Source organism: Tetrao urogallus (assembly GCF_951394365.1).
Source record: "Tetrao urogallus genome assembly, chromosome: 5".
Taxonomy (NCBI): domain Eukaryota; kingdom Metazoa; phylum Chordata; class Aves; order Galliformes; family Phasianidae; genus Tetrao; species Tetrao urogallus.
Window position 1 is genome coordinate 52605360 of NC_136818.1, and position 26285 is coordinate 52631644.

Sequence of the window (26285 nt, forward strand, 5' to 3'; positions counted from 1 at the left end):
TCATGAATCTGGCTCCCAGAAGTCATGTAGCCTTCCCTGAAGAGTAGAAACAAAATAGAAAACTCAAAACAAACCGACAAACATTGAAGTAAGGAGGAGAGCAGGCAACTGCTTAGTGTAAGATCACATCAGTTTGCAAATCCCTACAGTATTATTTGGAAACACCATCCCCATACGTGAATCAAATCCAAATGTCTCTAAGAGTTGTATCCTTACCAGCTTCCATCATCTGCTAAGTAACTTCTGCAACCACATCTGCCACCTAATTCACTTCCCTTCCTGTAGCAGGAAACCTTAGATACTACAAGTGAGGTCTTTTTCTGAATACTGCTTTGACTGATCAAATATGCTTTAGAGACAAACGTTAATTACACAGTTTTTAATTGAAATCAGTAGTAAGCATATACATATAATTTAAACTTCCTGTTAGAAATTCACCAGATTACAAAGTATTAAAGGGTTTTCCTAATCATTGCACAGAATTAGACAGATTGGAGGGGCTATGTTCATCCAGAGCTGTTAAACAGATGTGCTTAGAGCACTGGATTGGAGTAGCCTCCAAGTCAAACTGCCAGACAACAGCAGGAAGTGCCTCGCTGCATTCCTGCCCCACTCAAAAGTCCCTTCTGAAGCATCTGCTAATGACTGTAATAAGAGACAGGCCCTGCAACTTGACTCAGTGTCAGCACTTCAGGGTGTTACGTAAGCCATTTGTGAGAACAGCACTTTTGAGGATCCAGGTGATATCTCTGTTATACCCAAGCGAGCAAAGACGGAGTTTTAACTAAATATAAACGGCTCTGCAATATGAAAACAAATAGGAATGTTTCCTCACGTTACCTGAGTAAGCCGGCTGTTCTGTATCAGATCTTGCCATCTGCCGTATATCCTAGCAACTAAGTCTTTCACCTGCAAATTCAGAGTGATCAGTTTAGCAGAGAGCATCACAGCCTGCACTCCACCGACATCCCCAACTCAGGTATCTACACAAACACGTGATTTTCCATGTTTAGTGTCTGTCACCACACAAGCCTCTGGCCTCCAAAAACTCTCTCAGCCCCTGTTCAGATAGGTTTGTGACATGGGGCTTGTTTCTAACTAGAAAAGGTGCCTGACAATGCAATCACAGAAGCCAAGAATGCAGCACCACGATTCCAAAATGAATTCCTTATACAGAAACCTGGTGTGGTGTTGTTTTTTTGTTCTTTTTTTTTTTTTCCTCCCCAGAGCCAACCACAAGCAGGTGTGAAATACAAGAGCTGAGCTTTGCTCTGCATTCAGTGTAAAACCCAGCACAGTGGTCTCTTCTGGTAGCTGCTGCAGTGCTACAGTGAAAAAATAGAAGTAGCAATAAGGAAAAACAGAGCAAGGTTATCCTCTCCCAGTGCAAGGAAAACAAACAGAATAGGGAACTGAGATTCAAAAATTCAAGGCAAGATTCATTAACTCATTGACAGGATCCATGCTCTAACATATCTGGCTGAATAAAAAACCCACAGCCTTTTTGAGAGTTATGAACACAACTGCAAACATCTGACATAAAGCTGAAGAAGGCAATGCTTTTCAACGCTGAGATTCAGCTTACTATGACAGCATGCAGAGCATGAAAGTCAGAGTTAGGACTACCATTAGCAAGCTACATGCCACAAAGCAAATGAAAGACAATTAGCCAAGCTTGATGCTACACCACATACAGTGTTGGCATAAATACACAACGTTTTAACAACTAACTTAACTACTTTGAAAATAAAGGACACACAAGACAGTCTGGCTGGTTTCTTCTGCCCTCTGTATCCAGCTTTGCATATTGCCTCCATTCCTGAAAGTACAAGACTGATTCCTGTCAGTTATCAGAGGTTGCCACGGGAGAGAAAAGGAGCAACTCTGTGGTCTGAAAGTTGAGATGCCTTCCTAAGAGGAAGACAAGCTCACATCTTAGTGTTGCCAGCACCCTGCTGTTAGCAAAGAGTATTTTCAGTGCATTAAAACAGATCTGCATTTATGCGTACAGACAGACAGCAAAACCAGGAAAAATAAATCCACGAGGAAGTCTTGGAACTTCCAGTGTTGAGAGGAGGGAACAGCACTAGAAAAGACCAAACAAAAGTAACAAGAAAAGGGGTCTTACCTTTGTTCGATAGAACAGCCTCGCATCTTCCCTAATATCACATTTTATGTGCTTATCCAAGGTACTACAAAACTTCAGTAAGTGTTGCTAAATAAAGATAAAAAAAAGAGTATGGCTATTTAAATGGCCATGTTGAAACTAAAATATTTACTTCAACTATTTCTTTCAGTGTGAAAAAATACATGCTTTAATCTGAACTTTTCTCTAAACTAGGAAGAAGGGGGAAGAAGAAAGAAAACAAGACTACAAGATCCTGTACCAGCTGTTGATATGCACCTGACTTAAAAGTTCTATGAGCTTAAATAAGCAATTGTAAAGATTCATTAGAACACAGCTACACATCACAAATGTTGAAGTTGCTACTAGCTAATCTATAAATCCCCTCTGTTCCCAAAGTAGCAAGAAAAATACAATTCAGGTCTTTCACTGATGGAAAAAGGTTTTGAAGTTACAACAGCTGCAAATAACCTCTTCAGTACCCACGATTCAGGTAATTTCCTTTGGCAGTCCATAGGAATTAGCTGAGAAGGTAAAACATGCACAGGGTTTAAGCACTGATCTTGATACTTCTCTGTATGCTCCTGATGGCTTTAATAACAGTTTTGTAACTCCACCATCCCCAGTAACAGCTCCAAGATCTGACGTTCTGAATTTCATGATAAAATTCCTGCTCTCAGCCTCTCACTGACCTGCTGCAAAGCAGCTGCACTCTAAGTGAGATGCAATGAAATTCCACTTATAAACATTTTCAGGTGCCTCAGTGACAGTTCACCCCATCCAACTGCAAGGTGAGTAGAACTGAAATGACAATACCAATTCCATTCAATGTCCAACCTGCATAATATCCAGCTACTGTCCAATTCCACCCCACATCTCACATTCAAGAACAGACTATTTCTTCACCAAGAAATTCAGAAATGCAAGTGGTTTGTGTATATGGCTGCAGGGTTTTTGATTTTTTGTTTTGTTTTTTAACTGAATTTTAAATCCCTGCCATAAATCCTCAGGAAGGCAGTTATAAAGATCAAATTCCAGAAGGTCATTGCAATACAAGTTTTCTCTATACCAAAGGTGGTTTGACTTCATATTACAGCACACAACCACCTCTCTGCAATCGAGTAGGAAACTGAAGCCCTACGGCCTTCAGGGGGAGACAGGATGGGAAGACAAGGGTGCGATGCTCTCTGTGAGTAAAAGCAGCTGCCTGAGGATGGATAAGGACTCGACTGAGATCTTATGGGTTGGAATTAAAGAGAGGAAAGGTAAAGGTGACATTACAGCAGTACCTGCTGCAGGCCACCTGACTGGGAAGAACAAGCAGATGAGGCCCTCTACAGACAGAAGAGCAGCTTCACATTCACAGGCTTTGATCCTAAAAGGGGACTCCAACCACCTGGCTGCTTGTCAGAAAGACAGAGCAGCAGGACATCAGCCAGAAGGCTGAGGGAGGTGATTCTTTCCCTCCCTGCAGCGTGGTGCCCAGTCAACACAGAGTGACACTGCAGAGAGTGCAATGAAAGGCCACCAAAGCGATTAAGGGGCTACAACACCTCTCCTTTGAGAAAAGGCGGGAGGAGTTGGGACTGTTCAGCCTAATGAGAAGGTTCAGGAAGATCTTATCAATGTCTAAAAATGTCTGATGGGAGGCTGCAAAGAGGCTGTTTTAAAATAGAGGCTCCTGTGACGGAGGGGATGAGGCACAAACTGAAACACAGGAGGTTTCATTTGAATATGAGAAAACACTTCACTGTGGAGGTGGCTGAGTACTCAAACTGGTTGCAGGAAAGGTTAGGCAGCTTCACCCTTTGGAGATATTCAAAAGCTGTCAGGCCACAGTGTTAGGCAACCTGTTCTAGGCAGCACTGCTTGAACAGAGTGGTTGGATCAGGTGACCTCCAGCGGTCACTAAACCATTCCACGACTCTGTAAAATGTAAGCAAACATAGTGCTTTACCAGCATCTTCACGAGATCATATGACATTTCTTAAGAGCCAGGAGTGGTTCAGTGGGACAGAAGACTTGCACAAACACCATGAAGCAAGCAACTCACAGCAAATGCTTGCAGAAATCGGAATCGAGACTACCAGAAGGCCAAACAGAAGGTCTTGGTTAACAGATATTCACTCTTTGCAAGAAGGGAAATATTGCTACAGAGAGCAGAAGAGATACAGTCCTAGCCTTCACTTGCCACACGACTGCACCCCAACACAGCTGTTATGTTTCAGCATATTTTACTGGTTATTTTCAAAGCGTTTTTCTTCTAGACTGAAAAATTTCAGCTTCACAACAAAGTTCACACAGGTTCACTGAAGTTCTGAGAATCTGTATTAATCTCCATTTATTCTGTGAAAAATAACACATCTGCTGATCTACAGCCTTCTCTTTTTCCATAATTCCACTTGGAAAAACGCAGAAGTTTTTCTTTGCATTTACTGCAGAGAAAAGCCCTTCTGCATTTGCTTTGCCTCTGAGCAGAAGTTTATTAATGATAATTAGTATATCAAAATCTAAAGACCTGGTCACTGAAGTTACTCACCCTTTGGTCAGCGTTTACAGTGTCAAAGAAACTAGCTTCACTGACCAGATGGAGCAGGATGTAGATGAGGTAATATACCTGTAGAGAAACGAACAGAGCTGTAGCAGCCAAAACCATCTTAACACAGAGCATCCTCAATGCTTTAATAATTTGGTGTCATGACTTCAGTGGCACCCTCAACAAACAAATAAGAGGACAGACTTTTTTGTTCCTAAATAATTGGAAGTAATACATTCATATATCATAACATTTAAAAACAGTATTATGCTGTTGTAAGTTACCTAGCTAACCCACAAAGCTTTCTGGGCCTTCAGTTACAGAAAATTAAATTCACATTTGGCATTATTTTCCCCATCACCTACATCCAGACCAAAATACTTGCTAATACATTTCATAGTCTCAAATAACCAAACCAATTCTGAATTTTCAGCTGAATGGAAGTTTTCCTAAATTAGTTTACAATAAAAGATTTGTTTTCAAAATTGCAGGTGTAAAAAACACAAATGCAAAAAAAAAAAAAAAAAAAAAGTCCTGTTGGCTACATACCTCCTGTTCCAGCTCTGTATTAATGTGCTCTTTAATGTGTTCTTCACTGACATTCTGCTGCTCATCTTTTCTCATCTTCTCTAGCAGATTAGAAGGCTTCATGTACACCAGATACTGATGCAGAAGAGACATCTATAGATACATGTGCATTTACAAGTGGGATTGTTTTACTGGCAATGGAGAACGTGAAACAGAGCACCACTATCATATTATCTAAGACAAGAACATCTATAGCAGGGACTTAATTAACATTGATGCTTTTAAGCTCTGGTTTATGAATAGTCAAGAATTGCCAAAGTGTTTACATGTTTATGAAGTGTTCACATCCTCACCAGCAGATCCCTCCTATGAAAACAAAGTGACTCCACACAGATATGTAAGAGGAGCACTGAAGAGAAGTCTGCTCTTCTTTCAGTGTTCAAAGTGAACACTTAGGCACATAAGTAATACAGCACTTGAAGTGCAGAATATATTGGTTACACATGTGCAAACACTTCCATTAGTAATCTAAACAAAAGTCAGTGACAGGCCATTCTTAAACAGGAAAATAGGCCTATGGTACCACACAAAGTACATTCAAGCACAACAACAACAACATGGATGCTTTCTACACACACACAGACGTGCAGTACCTGCTTGTCACAGTCATCAGGTATCCTCGTGTGCTTTTTGTTAAGCAGCTTTGCAATTACCACAAGGCTCAGGCGCCGCCTTACTTCCCTGAAAAACAAGTATGGGATTTTTAAAAACTCATTTCCCAGGTAACATCTCACATTCACTGCTGCTACAAAGCGTAGCAAAGCTACATTACAGAATGTTACCAACCTAGAAAGGAGGCCATTAAGACATAAACATTCTTGCCTTAATGCAGCTTTTCACGCATAGTAGTGCTACATACTTGCCTCCAAGTCTGAAAGCAAGGGGCAAAGTCACTGTCATCTCTCAGCTACATTACAATATTTATTTCAGCACACAGAACTCATAACAGACTGACACACAAAAAAAATCAGATGCATCATCCAAAGAACATTTAACTTTTGGTCACTCAGACAAAAACGGTGATAGATGTTTGAATCTGAAGCTGTCAAACGTTTTCGTTTTCGCACCAGGAAGTCTGCAGTCCATGAGATGGAAAACAACCCTTTTTCACAGAAGAGGTAATAAAGAAACGATATTCAAACAAAAACTGCACAAACAACAACCGAAACATACAAGAAAACCCAAATACTTGGTTCAGTGTTGCTTTTGCTTGTTTGGTGTTTTGGCTTTTTGCTTGTTTTGAAGTATTAAGAAAAACAACCTGAACCACCACTTCTGTAACAGCTACTGCATTTCTCAGGCTTTGGGTTTACACAAAGAAATCAGCTGCTGTAGTGCCATTACCTTCCACGTGTTATCCAGCTGGGCACCAGCTGAACCAGCCACAGCAGATTATGGTGCTGACTGGAGAGTTCGCTCACCCCCAGGCAGAGCTCAGGCATCTGCAAAAGAACAAAAACAATTCAAAAAATCCCCAGATTACTGAGTTGTGCATGCAGCAGGTGTTTGTTTTATTTGCTAAGAAATACACATCTGCTCCCAAGCAAAATACACGGCATAGATGTTAACAAGAATGGGGCTAGCAAGAGATGATGCCCATGAAGAGACTCCCACTCCCTGCTGAAGAGCATTTTGCAGTAGGCTGTGATCAGGTTGCTTTTGCTCCCTGCAATCATTGGCTTCATTCTGCCAAACAGCTATCTTTAACCAGTATCCACCCAAATCACTGCCAGCTCAGTACAACAGCCCCATGCAGAAGAGACAGGCAGAGTGTTACTGGGCAAACACTCTCCCAGTATGACCAATCACCTCCCAAATCCCACAGAGCTAAAAAGCCCTCAGTTTGTTCACGTTACATTGTCAAGCAGTTCTTTTCTACTATGCCAAGGAACAACAAAAAAAATTGAAACAAGCTTCTTAAAAATTAAATTGCACTTCCATAAACTTAATACCAGAAAATGAACTCCGAAGTTACCTTTGTATCCCAGTCTTTAATACTTATTAGAAGCTTTGTGAGAAGGCACTGGAAATCTATTAAAGAGACTTGCTTTAGCTGTTTGTCCAAGCTTATTTTAAAAAGCAACAGAAGCAGCAGCAATATTTCTTGATCTGTATATCCATCTTGAATTACTGTTGTGCAGAAGTCTAAAAACTTAAAAACAAAAATAACATTAAAATCTGAAATTAGGTTCTATTAAAGGGTAATGAGAACTTAAGTTTTGCACCATCACGTTAAAATTTCCTTCAAGCAACAACTTGTCACTGTAACACTTATGTATCCGTAGCTTATCTCCTAGTAATTGCCTGCATTCTATTCCTCCCCCCCCCAAGCAGCTCCTGAAGGATCACCTGCTGAACATGAAGCTAGATGCTATGCTAGGGTTTTATCTACTCCAAGGACCATGCTCAAAGCTAAATTAAGGTACCAGGGTTTTTGCTTGCAAATAAAAAACCCTGTGTGCACTAAGTGGGGTTTTCTCACCTTGATGACATTCATTAGATTGCTTTCTGGTAAACAGAAGAAGGCAGGACTGGCAGAGTCGGCAAATCCTCCCGGCTGCTCTTTGCTCACTGTTCCTTGCCTCTGACTTCTAATAAAAGAGACACTAATTGGAGCAATCAGCAATTCAAATGACCACAAAGCCTTATCCACATCAAATTGAAGGAAAAAACCCTGCATGTTTTAAGCACCTTCAAATGACAACTGTCCCCAGCTACAGAGCACACACACCTTAAACTTGTAACTCATTATTTACAGTTAGGCTACAACTCTTGCAAACCCCCCTTAGGAAGCCGTAGGGCAACAAACGACACTGACTCTAAACAGAAGACACCAAAGGGTCATGAAGGACCTAAGCAATAGATATCAAAATGAAAACACTTACAAAATATCCCGCTCATTAAAGTTGGGCTGAAGATGTTGCAATGGAAAGAGAGACCTGAACATAATACCCATATTGACAAAAACAGTTGTGACATCAGCTAGAGAAGGGATCCACGGTTTAGACTGCTCATCACCGATGGAGGCTACAAGTAAGAGATATGGGACATATTAGTTTGAGTTATTTGCATTAACTCCTTCCCAGAAGTTTAATCCATTCTAGTAGCTCTGATCTCAGAAGAATTGCTGCTACTTGCAGAACCACAGCAGGGCTACAGTCGTCTAATGCAGTATTTTACACTAAATTCTACACCTTTGTAGAATCATTAAGTCTGGAAAGACCAGGAACATCATAAAGTTCAAGCATCAAACACCTATGATGGCTCTGACCACATCACTCAGTGTGACATCCAGCTATTACTTCAAGGAAAACATGCACAAACATAAACAAATAACACTTGAGACATTGTAGTTTCAGATCTCAGTGTTCTACTCAGTTTAAAAAAAAAAAAAAGCATCTTTAGTTTAGCAACAGAACAGAATGCCTCAGAACATCCTGGAGACTCTACAGGAGGCAACACTGTAGTTTAACAAACTTCTCAGGAGTAACTGCAGGTGACTTCATCCTGTTTCAAGAGAGATACAGAGATGTGCTGAGACCCCTCTGACTTCTTTGAGCACTCACTGATCAGTTTCAGTGACTCCTTCCAAAACAACCTGAGCACCAACAAAGCAACAAGAGGCTACAATCCCTCTCATACCAAACAAGTCCTGTTTCCAGTGACATTCAGAATACATAGAAAAATTTCAACAGATCTGACCAAGTGCTTCAAAAGTGAACTTGATTACTATAATGATGTTAACTGGCAAACCATCACAGTGACTGTGATGGATCTAAATGAAGACATGGGGAACATACAAAGGATCTACTACTCAAGAAGTTTTTAGAGTACAGATGAAGGAAGGCAGAACACACAAGCAAGCAACCCTTCAAGGTGTTTCTGTGCATGTATACAGTTGTACATGCATACAGCTTCTTTCATCATTAATTTGGAAAGTGAACTATGCAGTGTTGGGTGCTACTAGGTGAAAACCATCTTGTAGTCCCCTAAACTACAAAAAGCTTTTAATGTAGAAGACAGAAAGGACTTTGGATCAAACTGGACTCCTCCTCAGGTCAATCCCATTTGTGACAGATAGAACAAGTGCAAAAGGTTCTGTATCACATGCACAGCTAGGCAAATAGACACCAGGACGACATCTTGTGGTAAAGCTTGCACACCCTTACTGAGGACCAGTTCAAGACATGAGCCAGAAACTTCTGTTGCTTATATCAGAAACACAGAACAGAACCAGTGCTTTTTTCCTCCCCCTCTGTTTAGCAGAAGAGAGATGATTTTGTTCAGTGGTAAGTTCTCCATCTCTCAAATACTCACCATTGTTTAGTGTTATTTCTATCAACTTCTCTAAAATCTGGGTGGAAACACAATAGCTAGGATGAACAGACATCATCTGTGCAGGAGAAAAAGAGAGCTGTATGTCAAATACTGAGCTGCACAACCTCAGTTTTCTTTAGTAAAATAAAAAACAACAAAACAGCAAATAAATACCAAGCCTTCTTCAGCAACGCAAACAGAAAACAGAATAATTATGGATCATTTCAAGCAGCACACAGTTCTGTGAATACATTAGAAGCAGTTGTTTGCAGTACCAGAATGCTACAACCCCAAGCTGAATCCATCTAGTCATAAGAAGGTATTGAGGAGTAAGAGAATGGAGGTATCATATATCCTTTTGGAACCCATTTCTACCTGGGATCAAATTGAACTCTTTAAACAGAAGCGAGGGCAACTGAGAATTGACTGCATCCTTTACCAATCATGGGTAAATTGAGCATCTTCAATACTCAGCCAAAACAACAAATGCCTGACTACAAAGATACAACAGAGAAATACACATCATGCTTCCTGGTGTCTTTCAACTCATTTTGCCCCCCATGTGTTAGACAGTTTTGTGCTGGCTGAGCAAACTGAGCTGCCTCACACTCCCACCTTGCCTGAAGGATGCCAGAGCTCATGTAAGCAGCGCAAGGCAATCTTTCCCCAGCTGGGGAGAATGAGGTAAGAGGACAAAAACGTTCCCCTTTTGCTAGAATCAGAAAGTTAGTCAACTGACTGGCTGCAATCCTACAGGGAGTCCAGTTTTATTTTTCATTTTAGGAATGGTTGGCAAATAGTAATAGAATGAAGACAGGACAGGGGCATTTTTGAGAGTAACAGAATGATGTAAATTCCCAACACAGACATCTAGAAAGAAAACTGCCACGCTTCCTTCGAGTGTCTCTAGACTTCTTGAGCCAACGTTTTACAAATACAGAATGCAGTACTTAGATTTACAAGGTGATGTCTGTACAAATTGCAGAGTGCACTTTTTTTTTTTTGAGGGTGGAAGGAAACAAATTAATGTTTGCTTCTGATTTGCCCCACACTTGACATCCTGAAACACTTCCTCATCCAGCATGGGTTGTGCCATTTTCACATGAAATACCGTGTACAAAGACAGGCAAGGTTAGGAGGTTTTGCAGTCACTCAGGAAATTGAGAAAAAAAAAGCTATTGCCAGTGTTTTCATTTCTAATGACAAAATATTTCAGACTGCAGGGGTAAAAAAAAAATAAATCAGAACCCATAAAAAAAAGTTGTTTTGGATTAAAGAATTGCTAACCTAATGCAACAAATTCACTGGTACCAGTTATCTGTACTGTGACCAGCCTTCAGGAAGAACAGTCTATCCAGACACAATTTCTTCTCACAATTTAAAAGCAAGACTCTCATAAATAGCTAAATGCCCAATCCATTTTTCAGTAAGGTTTTCAGAAATTCTCAGTGAGAGGTTGCACGGCCTTACCTGAAAAAGCCACTTCAGAATTGGAATGGGACACACACTGCAACTGTAAGAACTCAGAAAACCATGAACAGCCAAAAAAAGCTGCTGTGTTACATCAGAACTGCAAGACAAAGTGGAGAAGAGAACAATCCATTAGTGACTGCAGCAGCAATCTCACAAAAGCACTGAGAACTTCCCCACCCCTCAGATCACCAATAGCAGATGCAGGTAAGTTCATCTTATCTTCATAGTTGACCCTTCATTTGCTCTTACCCGCTGTGAGATGCTGTAGCAACTGAACTTTATTCTCGACAAAATTTTTAAGTGCTAAGTGGAGAACAGCCATCATTATCTCCAAAATGCCATACCACAAGATTTGGAAACATTTTTATTATTGGAGAACAATATTAGCAAACAAACACTGATTTATATCACTGTACTGTGAACCATTATGCCTGTCTACACAGACGGGCTGCTGGATTCCGTCAGGTCAGCAAGATTATCTTTTTTCCCTTCACTGTTCAATGACACTTGCACATTCTTTTACAGGTAAAGAAAAGAATGTTTGAAGTTGAAACAACCTCAACTTTTTTTTTTTTTTTTTTTTTTTTTTTTTTTTTAAAAAGAATCTTCATTTTCAGTAATCTGGAGGTAAAAATTAAGCTACTAAAATCAAACGGTCTCGTCTTGCCATGTAAGTTTTGCTGAAGTGCACAAATGACTGTTGGGAGAACAGAAAATTGGTAAGATTTTGTAGTAAACTATTTTAATCTTCCTTAGAAAGTAATGTATGCCCTAAGCAGCTGAACTAATGATACCCAATTAACAATAGCCAATTTCCCACGTACACCTCTTTAGTTTCCCCTGTTCTCAGTAACTACTGGGACTGGGAGGTCTCCTGAGAAACCCAAGTCCTGACTTCTCCATAAACCATGTACCTATCTGACTGATGAGGTGGCTAGGAAGACCTCCATTTGTCAATTGGAGAGCCAGTATGTAACAGCTGGGTGGCTTCAAAACACCTAAGCAATTCAATCATCACTGCAAGGGATGATTCATTTACTTCTCATTCCTCCAGTTACTGATTTACAAGATACTTCTTGAAGCTTATAACTCTGTGATCTTTAAATCATATTAACAGATAGGCTTCAATCCAGAAGAAGGTAACACAAACACAACATCCTCAGGAGGCAAACGGAAACCTCTCTCCTCCTCACACCCACAACAGCACACACACACACACACACACAGACCAAATCCTCTAGCATGTTATCAATGCTCTCAGTCTGACAGAGCTAGCTGGCAGTAAAACACCAACTGAAATCAATGGAATTCTTCAGGATTTGCACTTGAGGTATTACAGAAGAATTTGTCCACCTACCTGCAGCCTGACAGCCTCAAGAACACACCTCTTAGCAGCGTGGTAACTGCTGTACATGCGTATTATTTGCACTTTGAGCTCAGTGACCGAATTTAACTGATGCCATAAACTGACTTCCTGCAATCTTAACTATGAGGAATCTGAGGTCCCAGGCCCATTCAGCACAGGACATTCTTAAGCAGACATAATGCAACGCTGCATAACGCAACTTCATCACTGAGGTCCTCTTTCTGCCTTGGGACAGTTAAGCTTTTGTACCCAGCACAGCAGAATCGCAGAATCACTCAGATTGGAGAAGACCTTAAAGATCATCGAGTCCAACCACAACTGACCATACTACTCTAACTAACTATCCTCCACTAAATCATGGCCCTGAGCACCACATCCAAACAGTTTTTAAACACATCCAGGGATGATGACTCAACCAAGTCCCTGGGGAGCCTATTCCAGTGCTTAACAACCCTGTCTGTAAAGAAGTGTTTCCTGATATCCAACCTAAACCTCCCCTGATACAACGTAAGGCCATTTCCCCTCGTCCTGTCACCAGTGAGAAGAGACCAGCCCCACTCTCGCTGTAAGCACCTTTCAGATATTGGAAGAGAGCAATAAGGTCTCCCCTAAGCTCCTTTTCCCCAGACTGAACAGCCCCAGTTCCTTCAGTCTCTCCTCACAGGGCATATTCTCCAAGCCCTTCACAAGCCTTGCTGCCCTTCAGTATAAACACTGAAGAGGCCAGAGCACTCCCTCACACCTCATTTAAGATGTTTTCGTAAGAATCACTGAAGAGGAAAGAAGGAAGGGTCAAGCAGCTATTCACTGTTCCATATAACTAAGCTAGAAAGGACAATTTCAGGAAACGAGTCAATCTTGCCTACAGTTCATTTGCATGCCAAGATGCTGTTTTAACTTAAGAACTGCTAACACTTGTGAAAATCCTACAACTAAACAGAACAAAGAGGTTATTCTTACCTAAGAAGAAGTTTTTCTATAGGATTTTGAGGGATGAAATGGAAATTCCTCAAGTCAAGGTCACGTTGATTGAAGATTTTCCCAGAGATTGATAAATCAAATACATCTTCTCCAGGATGGTAGTCAGGTATAGCATGAGCTACTACTGAAAATCTCTTTATAAATGCCCTGTAAAATCCAAAATTGCTTTTATGAATTTGAACAAGAGGCTATTTGCTGTCTGAGACAGTCATTTTCAGATGATGAACACATCAGCCTTATGTGAAAGCTGAGTTAGGTTAATACACAGTGACATCTGAGAAAATCCACTCAGCCCCCAAAGATGATAGAAATGGCTCATGATAGACGTATTAACAACAGCTGATGAACAAGGGGGAGATTTGAGAAAAAGACTAAGAAAAAAAAGAACTGGATTTAATTGGTTTTGGAATAGGAAGGACCTGTGTTCTTCTGAGAGGTCTCCATTCTCCACAGCATTTTCATTTTCTCCATCTGAAGAATCAATTTCCTTTCTTTGTATGTCTTCTCGCAACCGCTTTTCCAGTTCACCCAGCCTGCAATACCAGTAACAGCAAAACATATCACCATTTAGCATCACTTACTAGACTCACACCACTTAAGAAAAAGCATTTATTAGCACATACACCTGCTTACCACCAGTGACTGCCATCAGCACACGCACCACGTTACACGTTTGCCCTGAAAGAGCGCTCATTAGTTCTATCCACTGAACTGCGTACCTGCGTGCAAACTGACAGTCTACACAACTTTGGAAAACAAAACTGAGCTGCAGATGACTTTGAAGAAACTTGTGTAGTCAGCCCACAGAAACAGTTTTTATTTCATGCCCGACCAGCAGCCGTTAGCTGGTAGGTGACCTACAGCAAAGGCAGCAGTAAATTTAGTCCAGCTCCTGCGAGAGACAGATATATCATATATCACTCACTACTGCTTGCAGAGAGCCTGTCACTTAGCTTCTCAAGTAAAGCCACGCTGGTAGGTCCTATCAGACCTATGGCAGTAGTGCCAGGAGGCAAAGCTTAACTTGCTGTCACTCAAATCCCATCATGTTTGGGGAGACAAGGTAAGTCTAAGCTTCTACAACTCCATATTAAACTTTTGAAAGTAGCTTTAAAAACAGCAAACCTTTTAGATTGTTCCTTCTCCTTCAAGAGATGTTCTAAGCTGTTCACATATGACACCTGGGTACCAACAGGAGGCTTAGAAAGCTGCAAAGGAAATAGTAAGACATTTTAAAACTACTGCAAACTACTCACTGTTTCACTATCAGCAGCTGTAATGTTATTATGGGTGATAACAGCAGGGTGGCAAAGTCTTCAGCTGCAGCAAATGAGAATGAGCCCAAATGCAGCAGCCATGGATACAGAAATGAAGGAAAAGAGCTGCTTATCTTTGGAAGGCCTCAGGTAGGCAGGGATCTGCACCAAGAGATGCCTTCAGCTCCACTGCCAACCCTTAAATGAGGCCTGGGAAGGGGTGGATCCTGACTCCACACAATCCAGTCACTCAGCTGCATTGCCTGCACTTGAGCTCCCCTGGGCTGGCCCTGCCTTCCCACCTCAATCTCTGCTTCAGGCCATCACTCAGCATTTCTGCTCTAATCACTATTAGCCTCTTCCAATTTGAAATACACTTGACCTGAAGGTAAAATTTCAAAAGAAACCCTGAAAAGCCAAACAATTAATAGTTGGATTTCTCAGTTCCTTGACAACTTTCTGTAGTCAAATCTCTCAGTGATTAATTCAGAAATGATCGTGCTTCACAATGAATCTGAAGAGCAAAGCAAGCCTCTGTTTCTCTCCCTAAAGCCAACCTGCAGCTAAATCTTTGTGAACAACATTTGCATCAGAAGCCTTTACTGCACAGCTTCATTGCAATCCACAGAGACTCCAGGAATCCCCCACTCCTGTGCACAACTCCTGAAAATGATTCAGTGCATCTGTGTTACTTTCACTATTTCCTGAAGTGCAAAACATCACTCTGTTACATCGTCTCCTAAGTCATTAGATAAGGGAAAGCTTCAGGTGAGATCCAGAAACAAATCAGTGGGAAAACGTGGGAATGTTGAAGTCCACTTTCCTTACTTCACAGCCATTTAACATGACCAAAGTGAACAATGAGAAATCAAGAGTGTACTCCAACTTGCACATGTGCTCCTTCTTACAAAAGACAAAAATGCCAGTACATGCTGAAACCATGGTCATGGAAATTCTGGGACAGTTCTCAGTTGTTTTGTCTGTGCTGGTCACTAATTACACAGAAGGAGGATACACCAAACGATGCAGTCACATCCACAAACACTTGATCTGGGCTGTATCTCTTTATCATTCCTGACCATTAATTACACAGCCACGTCGATTAAGATTGTGGAATACGTATGTAACCATCAAAGTCCATTCTATAATTTGCTTGCTCCATTACCTGTAAGGACAGATAAAGCAATCTGTCTGCCTAACACTTGCTTACAGAAAAACATTTTAAAAGAAACTCAGCGAAAGAAACCATTCCAGAGATTTATAGATGGGAGATGAGTAGGACAAGAGTACAGCTATTCTGCCAACAAGTTTTTTTCCTGTGGTGTAAAACCGTGGTGGGTTTCCCCCAGTCAGCAGCTAGGCAACAGAACCTGCTCACTCTTCCCTCACCATGCAGCAGGGCAGGATGAGCAAAAGCAAGCATGTTCTTGGGGTTAGATAACAGTTAAATAAGAGAAGGGAAGACAAACCAACAAGTGATGCACCTGGCATTCACTCACCATCAGCTCCCAGAAGCAAGCCACCACCTACCTTGTCTCCAAGCAGAGCCTTAAGGGCTGCCTGCCACAAGCTCTGCAGCACCTTTCATTTCATGGCAGTGCATGACAACGTGCCAGGATATCCATGGGCCAGGTGCAGCCAGCTGCCCTGCCTGTGCCCCACTATGGCTTCTCTCCCCCTTCTGGCCTCCTCACTTCAGGGCCACAGCATGGAGAACAGAAAAAAGCCTTCACACTGTGCCAGTACTGCTCAGCAACAGCTGAAAAACCAACGGCTTACCAACAGTGTTCTGGTCACAAACATGAAGCACATCACACTGAAACACACGCTGCTGGGCAGAAAGTTAACACCAGCCTTGCCAGACACACTTGAGTGCAGCCATTCAAACCTACATCAGCTTTGTAGGAACGCTACACCCAGCACAGGTGCAAGACTTTGCTAATGAACATTACAGTAGAGCTGCAAAGCCACAATTTATTTGACACACTGCCACTGAATAGGGTAACTTTTTAAAAGACAAATCAATTCATTGCCATAATACCTTGTAAATCATCTGTTAGATACCTCTTCATTCATCCCTCGTGAGCAGAATTCATTCCATGTTTTGAAATCCTAACGTATTTCAGTTTCCACAAAATTCAACCTCAAGGAAAACACCAGGCAGACCAAGTACTGGACACAGATTTTTGAACCATCTCAAGGGCGAGAAGCACCCTTACACTGACTGCATTCCACTGCATAGCACAGGGCCCTCAAGTAAGCCAAGTCCCCAGCTTTGCAGGGAAATAACTGAGTTTACACACATTAAGAACAAAGGAAGACAGTCATTGAAAAAAAGACACTAAAAAAGCTGACAATACTTTTTTTTTTTTTTTTTTTTTTTTAAATCCACTTACATGATTTGTCAGAGCCGTGGTGCCCTTGAGGAGATCATCAAAACTGTCTCCTTCCAGGGCTTCTGTCTGAGGCCTGCCACTTGAAGACAGGATTTCTTGCAATGGTATGAATGTTTCATCGTCATCATCATCATCTAGAATGCACTCTAAAGTCTCATCTTCACTATCAAAACTGCTTTTTGATTTGCCATTCATATTGCACATCTCTGTACGGGTGCTTCCAACTTTTAACTCTGAGAGTTCTGAAGATACACGGTCGTTGTCCTCACATCCTTGTTTAAAAGGCAATGAGCACTGAACCCTTTTATCACTCTCTTCCAAGACCGTAAGCTTTTTAGAACCTTCCACTGGACAAAAATCTGAAACACCTTCTAAAGCCTTTTCTTCTGTTCTTGATGAAGTGCTGCTGGGTGAAATACCATCAGCTCTATTGAGCGTACATCTTTTTGGTATTACCTGAGAGAAGACAGCATTCTGGAGGTGAGATTTGACATCTTTTGTGAGTACAGTATTTGTTTGTTTTACATGGTGTGGAGAAGGCAAGAGAGCACTTTTCTCCTGAGAAGGCAGGGACACGTCCAAGTAGAAGTGTGAGTTGGCCACCTGCAATTGATTCTCTTTGGTGTCTACAACAGAAACCCGGCTATTTTCATTACGACGCTGTGCAGAACATGATGCCAAAGCCCCAGAAGAAGAGCAATTATTTTTCTCATTTTCATGGCTTGAGTCAAGGTATTCCTCTGAGTGAGGAGAATCCCGTCTGGGCAGAGCAGCAGCCTCCACGCACGGAGACTTCAGCATGTTTTTAACCAAAGCAGACCTCCGATTTTTCCCACTTGCAGAGGACCTTCTCAAAGCAGGGTCACTGGAACTTGCTTCTTCACACTGACTCGAGCTGTTTGCATACACACTCACGACAGTGCGTTTTCTCTTCCCAGAGGACATCTGGGCTCTACGGCCGACTAATGGAGCAGATTGGTTTTTCCACACATTGGCAGCTTTCTCAGGGGACATTCTCAATGAATTTGGAGAGGATACATCATGTTTTGAGTCCTGCTTGGGTTGGGATGGGTCACCTGTGGAAAAACATTCAAGAAGAAATAAACCACTACTGCTGTTCAAGAAGCTGTCAAAACTGTAACAGTCTACTCTTAAAAACAAGAAAAAACTCAAACCAAACAACTGACTTACAACAAGCATTTGTACATCAACTACAACTGAAGCTTTTTGACCAGGAACAACAGCACATCCATTCTCCTTGAACACAAAAGGCCACGCTTCAGATTTACCTGGCCACTCATCTTAACTAACCTAGAAGCGAAATACTTTCATTTTAGAAGCAGCTCAGCTCCTACAGCAGAACACCACTTCTACACACTGCCATCAGCTCCCAGCCAGATCAGTTCCTTGCAGCGCTGGCCAGCCTCCAGTGCTAGCATAGGTGGAAGGGATTCATGGCAGCACAGGGCCCAGTAGGTTTGCACAGCCAAGGAACCACACCATGGCAATCCCTGGATTTTTTAGCTTATTTTAAGAACAATCATCCTGGACTGGGCCAGTAACAACGGTGTGGTTGCTTGGCAATTATTAAATCGAGCGAGGTGGGCCATGCAAGTAGAGCAAGACCTGATCCTTTCTAAGAATAACATTGCCATTCTCAGTTAGCACTACATAGTAGAAAAATGTAGAATTTGGCATATCAGACCACAGGAACATTGCTTCAGAGCGTTATTTTTATACAGTGAAGTTACTTCACTGATCTTATACTTATTTTATCAATCCACCTCAAGCTTGATTCACATGAGCTTTACAAACCTATTTCTACCTACCCTAGAACAAAATAAGATGGCTACAAGCAGCAAAAATCAGCAAGGACACTGACCAAACCTTACTGTTCTGTTCAGTGGGTTTGTTCTGCTGCTTTTTGTTTGTTTAAGCCAAAAGACAAAATTTGTTCACCACCACAGCGAGCACAGATTTTCCAAATGAACCTCTGAATAGTTTTATGGCCTTTAACACAAAAAGGTAATTACTAACATATAAACAATCCATTCTTCACTACAATCCCAAGTTACTTTTAAATCTCTTCAAGCTTGCCATATATTAGAAATAGCTTGGACTACACAGCAGCAGTGATTTTTGGCAGGGACTTGATTTATTCCTTACAGGAAACTCCTATAATTTCAATAAACATACCTTGAATCTGCTTCCTCTGATGAGTTACAAACTATTTTTAATGGCTGTCACTATCACTGACATCCATACAATTGTATGCAAATTGTCCTAATCACCTGAATCCCACTACCAAAACAACCCTCTTTCTGAGACAACTTCCACATTCATTTATCTTGCACTCAACTACCATAATACATATCACAAGCTAGAGAATCTATTTTAACTACATACATGCAATAGAAAAACATAAAGACAGTAAGCAATGAACCTGACAGCTTAATTAATCCCATCAGAGTAGTACTGCATCTACCTGAGGCAGCCTCCCTCGAAGCAGAACGTGATATTTTTCTTGAATATCCATTTCCCTAGAAATAAAGAGGAAGAGGATAAAATGTTAATTGCACACGTTTTAAAAACAGTGTTGATGTCCTGAGCTGAGCATTGGCTCCCAAATATGTTCAGTCTCACACACTCCCAGAAATACAATAATGTACTTCACAACAAGCTTAAAATGCAGCAGCAATGGTCTCATCAAAAGGACTCTTCCTCCACACCCTATTTTTTTTCCCAACTTTCTTCAGATTGGCCTGTTTCTAAATCACTGTATTGCAGTAATAATTAAGGCCGTTAGCCACCTGTCTCTCTGGGTCAGTTGGCCTTCCTCAACAATCCATGAGGAACTTAACTACAAAACTACAGTAAGCACAGACAATCAGATGCAGAATGAATGGTGCTAAGGAGAAAAAAGACAAGCTTAATCTTCTTTGTGTTCATTCATACCTTGTGGAGGCATACAATGATTTCCTAAGTAAACACCTACTCTTTAAAGGGCTTTCTTGCTTGTCCAAAACAAGAACATAACTCAATTTGTATTGAAATACCACATACTTGATATGATTACTCCCAATTCTATCCAACCACTGTGGCTTAAGTTCATAAATCTGAATTGATATTCACCACAGCTTCTAAAGAGCAGAAATCTGCCAGGCTGTTCCCTACGTTACAACACGAGAAGACACAACACCACTCCCAGAAGGACATCTGCTCTACGAAATAACGACCATATCAATCACACTGCATTTGCACGCTTGCAGCTACATCAGCTTTTTTATTCTCAAGCCAGAATTTCTCATTTACTGAGAAACAATTACGAACCAGCTTACTAATGGCACAACCCAACGTTTACAGAGGAAGAAAGAAAAAGCTTTGTTGCACATGCAAAAGGCAGCACTCAGAATTTCAGCCTACGTTAGATCAAGAGCCGCATGCACAGCAGTCTCCAGTTTCAATCCTAACCACCTTTCTAAACACACCTGATGTGATACACTTGTTCTTGAAAATGGCTTTAAGTGATGTGCCTTAGATTGCTTCGTTCTACGCGTCTTCTGCTTTCCTCTGTGCAGAGTTCCCAGTGCTAACCTAAACTTGGAGTCAGGCGGAGTGCACGGCAACTTCAAGAGGAGCCCTGAGCTGTGGCACAGAGATGTGCTGTTTGCATTGCTGTTATTTCTGGCACCAGCCTTCCAAGAATCAGCTTCTGCTAAAACCCATCCATCCGAGTCTGAGCTGGTTTCTTCTGTATCCATACAGTCAGTTTTCTGCTCCCAACTGTTTTCACAAGACAGCAGTGTTCTTGTTACATCCAGATACTTCTCACTTCTTCCCTGCTCAGGCTTGACACCTTTATCTTTTTCAGCCAACATATTCCTGGGAGATGCTGCAGTAACGAAGAGTTTCCGAATCACAACCCTTGGCCATGCTGAACCCGATGCCTTGCATACTGCGTTGTCCTCCAATAAGTTTACAGTGCCTTTTTTCTCAATTCCTTTCCAGAAAGCATCTAATATAGGGCTTGTTTTTGGTGTTGGGTCTGGCATCTTTTTCCTTCTAACTTTCTTTGCAGGAGTCGTTTGCTTCTCAAAGCATCCAGCATGTAGAACAGACAGTTCAATTCCTGCATCTTTTACGTTTCCTGTGTCTGAGGAGCACAACACACTTCTGTCTCTATGGCCAAGGTCTGAAAGAGCAAAAGAGAAGATTTATCATTCACAACCACAATACTGAGGGGGAAAGAGTCTTCAATTGCTTGGTATTTCACCTCTCTCCCACACAGCCCAAAGTAAATTTACTCAATCACTTAGCATTTGTTAGTACTACACAATCTGTTTCCCGTATCAAATCACAACTGCATGATTTTTCACATGGCTGTCGTTGTTATAACCACCCAGCCTAAGTGTGATAAAAGGACTTTACTAATTACATTGCTACTTAAACATGCTCATTTTAGCAGGAAGTTATTTATTCAGTTATGTTTTTAAGGAAGAAAAAAAGTATAAATGTGCTCATTTAGTGATATTTGGCAAATTGAAGTCATTGTGCCACTGCTCCAGATTGGAAAGAGTCAGGACTTATGCAGACCTACATAATTAAAACTCTTTATTTTTTATTTTGTTAGTGGAAGACATTTATATTTACCTTGTTTTAAAACTGGCTTGAAGAACTCTGTAATAGACTGGTTTCTGAAGAGAAAAGATAAATATTATCGTCTGAAAAAACAATACCTACATGTCCACATAGCCAATAAAGCAAAAAGCTGACATTTATTTTTAGAGGGGTTTTGTGGGTTTTTTTTGTTTTGCTGTTAATGCCAGCAGCTCTTATTTCAACCTGGAGTTCAGTTTTCAGACAGATCAGAACAAGCAAACCTTTACTCCTCGCTAACGAGGCCCTCCTGTCAGCTTCCTCTCAAACACCACTGCTGTTATCAACCCTGTGAGTCTTAACCACCCTCCCAGCTTAAAGCCAAAGAGACCTCACCAGCACCTGATGCCATGGCATTAACAACCTCTCCATTGCTGCTGGCAGCTCTGGCTGAAAATGCTGTGCTTTAAGGTCAGAATCACACAGACCGCTTATTCCAAGAACAAATCAGCTGCTAATTCAACTCACTATCCCACCAAATGAGTTTTGCTGTTAGATTAATGAAGTGTGTTTGAGGAGAGGCCAGAGCCAGCAAGCAGGAAGGTGTAGAGAACAGGGTCCGTCCTGGCTGCGGCCCAGCTGCGCTCATGGTGCTGTGACAGCTCCTCAGTGGGAACAGTCCCATCAGCAGCACGGCTTCCAGCAGGAGCTGCAGGCATTTCCTGGCTCCCAACAGGGACAGCCACCTGCAGCCATCTATTTTTACAAGCACAGAGTAAGATCAGCAAGCACTAGCTCGCAGTTCTTGAGTGCAGAGCAGTATTTCAGCATTCAGACCATACCTCACTCACACAATCTGGTTGCTATTAGACATGGACACCCCCTCACGGGCAATTTCAGCTCAACAGAAGAATCAAAAGGCTGAAATTCCCATTTGCTTGTGGCTGTGGCTTTGCTTCCAAGCAGGGAGCACTCAGCACTTGCCTGGGGCCACTCCTGCAGCTCAGAAGCCACGCAGTGCTCACAGCTTCAGCACTGCCCAGCTTCCCAGAACGGTCCTGGCTCCTAACCAGGCTGCCATCCTTGGTATGTGCAATACAAACCACTTGGGCAGACCGAATCTCATCTCCAGTTACTGCACAGATTCCTTCTCTGCACTTGAAGATAAACCAAAGCCAAAGACCTTTGCTCTGCTCATCCTCTCCCCAACCACATCCCTACCTCAGTGGAATCCTTTTGCTGCCCTTCAGTTGAATGCAAGTGCTTTGTAACAAGCACCGTATTTGCACCATAATCATGCAGAGCCTTGTAAATCCACAGCTGAGAGACCAGAGGTGCTATCAATAAAAAGCGGATTGTTTGTTGGTTGGTTTTTCGTTTGTTTGTTTTGCTTGGGATAGAAATTGGACTTGATTGCATTGTGACGTGATGTTTCTTGGGCACAGAAACGTACCAGAAACTTCAAACAAATAAATGAGTTGTGAGAGGAAAGCAAGCAAGCTTACGGTACAGCAGAAGGAAAAAGATGAAAAACATCACGCTTTCCATTCTGATCTTCATGCTTATGAAAATACACAACTTCCCGAGAGCACAGGGCTGTAACAAGCAGCTTTCCATTACTGCTTTAATAGAAGGACAAAAACCAGCCCTAAGAGGAGGAACAACCGATGAATCAACATTAATCACTATCTACTGCTTTTTTACCTAGCAACTTTATCTTGAAAAACCTTGAAAAGTACCATCTTAATGATAAAAAAAAAAAACTATACAGTCATGCATAAAACCTCACAATGTTCTTTTAGAGGACTGTCACACAGCAGAATGTATTTTTTTTTTTCTTGGATGAAAGTTGTTTTTAAATATTCATGAGCAGCCAAACTGAACCATGTGAATACTTTCACTTTCACCGGCAGGCAACAACAGAAGAGGAACTGACCTTCTAGCTCCACCCTTTCTTCCAGCCTTCAGGGTTACCAAAACAGAGGATCTGTGTCAACAAACAAAATAAGGCTCTGCTAACAGTGTAAGACAATTGCCACTTGCCTCATACAGCTAGAAGCAAAACCTCCTTGATCTGGCAGCCTCTGAAAAGCCTTATCAAGTCTTTAGCACAATTAAGACTTTCAGAACATGGGCAGATTCATCAGATCTGAAGACTAACTGTGCTATTAACAGAACTTCTATGAGAGTACATTTTACAATGGGGGGCACTACCAGTGGCAACCTAAGGCTTCTCTTTACAGTCCAACTGCTGACCCCTGCAGACAGGCTTGACAGCAAGCAGTGAGAGACACGATGGGCGTGCAGGCAGCTACAGGACTCACAGATTTTGGACAACGATCTGAAAACACCACCCAGCATCAACTCCTTTTGTCACTGCCAGGCTGCTTGCCCACCGCAAGGCAGCTGAGGTGGAAGGGAGTGCTGGGGCTCACCTGGGCCCAGCCATTCTGTGCAACCAGAGCCAGCAGTGACACATGCAGCAGAGAACCACAGAACCACATGTAGTCCCAAGCTGGAACGGCCACACAAGGATGACAGAACGCATTGGAGGGGACCTTAACGGTCACCCAGCTCCACTCCAATACATGCTGCGTGCCCCACCAGCCCAGCGCCATCCAACCCAGCACCAGCACCTCCAGCAACAGGCACCCACAGCTCCGGGCAGCGGTGCAGGTGCCTCACAGCCCTCTGACGATGGATTTCCTGCTGACATCCAACCCACATCTCCCCGTCAGCTCAGGGCCGCTCCCCCTTGCCCCGCCACCGTCACCCCGCACACGACGCCGCTTCCCTCCCGCCCGCCAGCTCCCCTCAGGCACTGCAGGGCCGCGCCGAGGTGCTCCGCAGCCGTTTCCTCCGAGCCCATCTCCCTCGCCCAGCCTCCATAGGGCTCCAGCTCTCCGCGCATCCCCGTGCCCTCCTCCGGACCCGCTCCAACAGCTCCACGCCCTCCCCGCGCTGAGCGCTCCCGGCCGGCACGCAGCGTTCCGGATAAGGGCCGTCGAGACCAACTCCCGGCTCCGCACAGAACCGGCCCCGCTGCCCCCCTCTCCCTCCGTGCGGGACCGCCGCCCCTCGCCCGTACCTGCTGTCCTGGGCCGACCCCCTGCCCGCTGTCGGCCTAAAATGGCGCCCGGAGCGGGTAGAGGCCGGGCTCGGTGATGGCGAACCCACGCCGAGCGGACGGGTCATGGCGCGCGGCGGCCGAACGATCCTGCGAGGAGGGGTGGAGATGCGGGATCACCGCCCGACCCCGGCACCATAGCACGGCCGCGCCCGAGACCCTCACCCGGGAGCCGTAGGCGTGAGGCGGTGGCGGTGTTAGGCTAGCTCGCCGATTGGCCGAGCGCCTGAAGAACTCGCGCCTCGCATTGGTTCTTCACCTTCGCGGGCGGGACAGGGAGACAAAGCGTAGCTACGATTGGCTGCGGCGAGAGCGGGAGGTGGGACCAGCCTTCCGCGCCGAAAGGAGAAGGGGAGAGCGGTCACCGCTCCTCCCCGCTACCCGGCGCTCTGATTGGTGCGTGCCTGGAGGGGGCGGGCTCAGTCCTTGGCGGGAACGCGGGGCGGTGCCCTCGGCTTGGCGCTCTGGTTGTGGATACAGCTTGTGTGCGCCCTTCAGAAGGCCTTGGTCGGTGGTACGTGCGCAGCAGCACTCGCTGGGCGCACAGGTACAGCTGTCAGAATATGAACGACTTTAAACTTCTCTTAATTAGAATAACTCTTACCCCTGCAGCTACTAATTGCACCCAGGAAAGGTGGAGCCTTACTTTCCCTTCATGTCATCTGTTTGCACCAAGCAAACCAAACACTGAGAAGCTGGAAAAACAGAGCCGAATTCAGAATTGCTCCATGCTTATTTGGGTGTACCGCTCCTTTCACTGCTATCACATTTCTTCTCATCAGTCTTTTTGATTACACGTGAGCTAATCATGCTTTTAAGCTATGCCTGGCTCTTAGCTACCAGCGCTGCAGGCTGGCTGTCCCACAGCTGTGTTCACATCCATCTTTTACCACCCTGAGTGCTCAGTGCAGTTTGGTGCCTGCATCTGCCTGCTTCTCAGCCCTGCTTCTCCGTATCCCACCTGAGCAGCTGCAGAATGAGGCTTCTTTTCCTTCAAGCTTGCCTAGGATTATTTTGCTATACCTATACAGCAATAGCAGAGGGATGAGGAGCAAAGACCAGCTCCATCTCTTCATATGTGGCACATACGAGAATGAAACAGGAGGTAAAAGAAAACAGGTGACAGATTTGAATGTGTATATGGCAAGAAATAGACAGGAGCAGGGAATGTTTAGATTTTCCTTCTCTTGTTTTAGTTATTACTTCCCCCTTCAACTCTGCTGCTGATATTAGGAATGAACATGAAATCCCAGCTGACTTTCAGAAGGAACATGATTACTCCAGTAGGATGATTCATTTAGGGACTTAGCAGGCTGGGAAAGCCAACAGTTTGCAGGTCTCTTACAGCTTGCCTGTGTATCCATCTGGAGCTATGCTTTGTGTCTAAAACCAGGGCGGCAGCAACATTTGTGGAACAGGCTGTGGAGGGACTGCTCCCACCCACTGGAGCTCTGGGAGTCATCTCATGCCCACAAAATGCAGAACATCCACCTGCCTGTTCCAGGCACTCATAGAGCAACGCAG

General features: G+C 43.1%; 1 protein-coding gene across 1 annotated transcript; it reads right to left on the reverse strand.

The window, feature by feature from the left end:
* SLF2 (SMC5-SMC6 complex localization factor 2) lies at positions 1-24829 on the reverse strand (the record flags this gene model as incomplete). The annotated part of the gene is made up of 20 exons (XM_079535166.1): positions 1-36; positions 841-909; positions 2129-2215; positions 4665-4742; positions 5211-5342; positions 5843-5930; positions 6594-6691; positions 7225-7401; positions 7732-7840; positions 8135-8276; positions 9567-9642; positions 11037-11136; positions 13366-13533; positions 13806-13919; positions 14512-14594; positions 17039-18114; positions 19524-19578; positions 20527-21230; positions 21689-21732; positions 24723-24829. The coding sequence occupies 20 exons, from the start codon at positions 24827-24829 to the stop codon at positions 1-3; spliced, it is 3543 nt and encodes a 1180-aa protein (XP_079391292.1).
* Positions 24830-26285: the final 1456 nt, after the last annotated feature.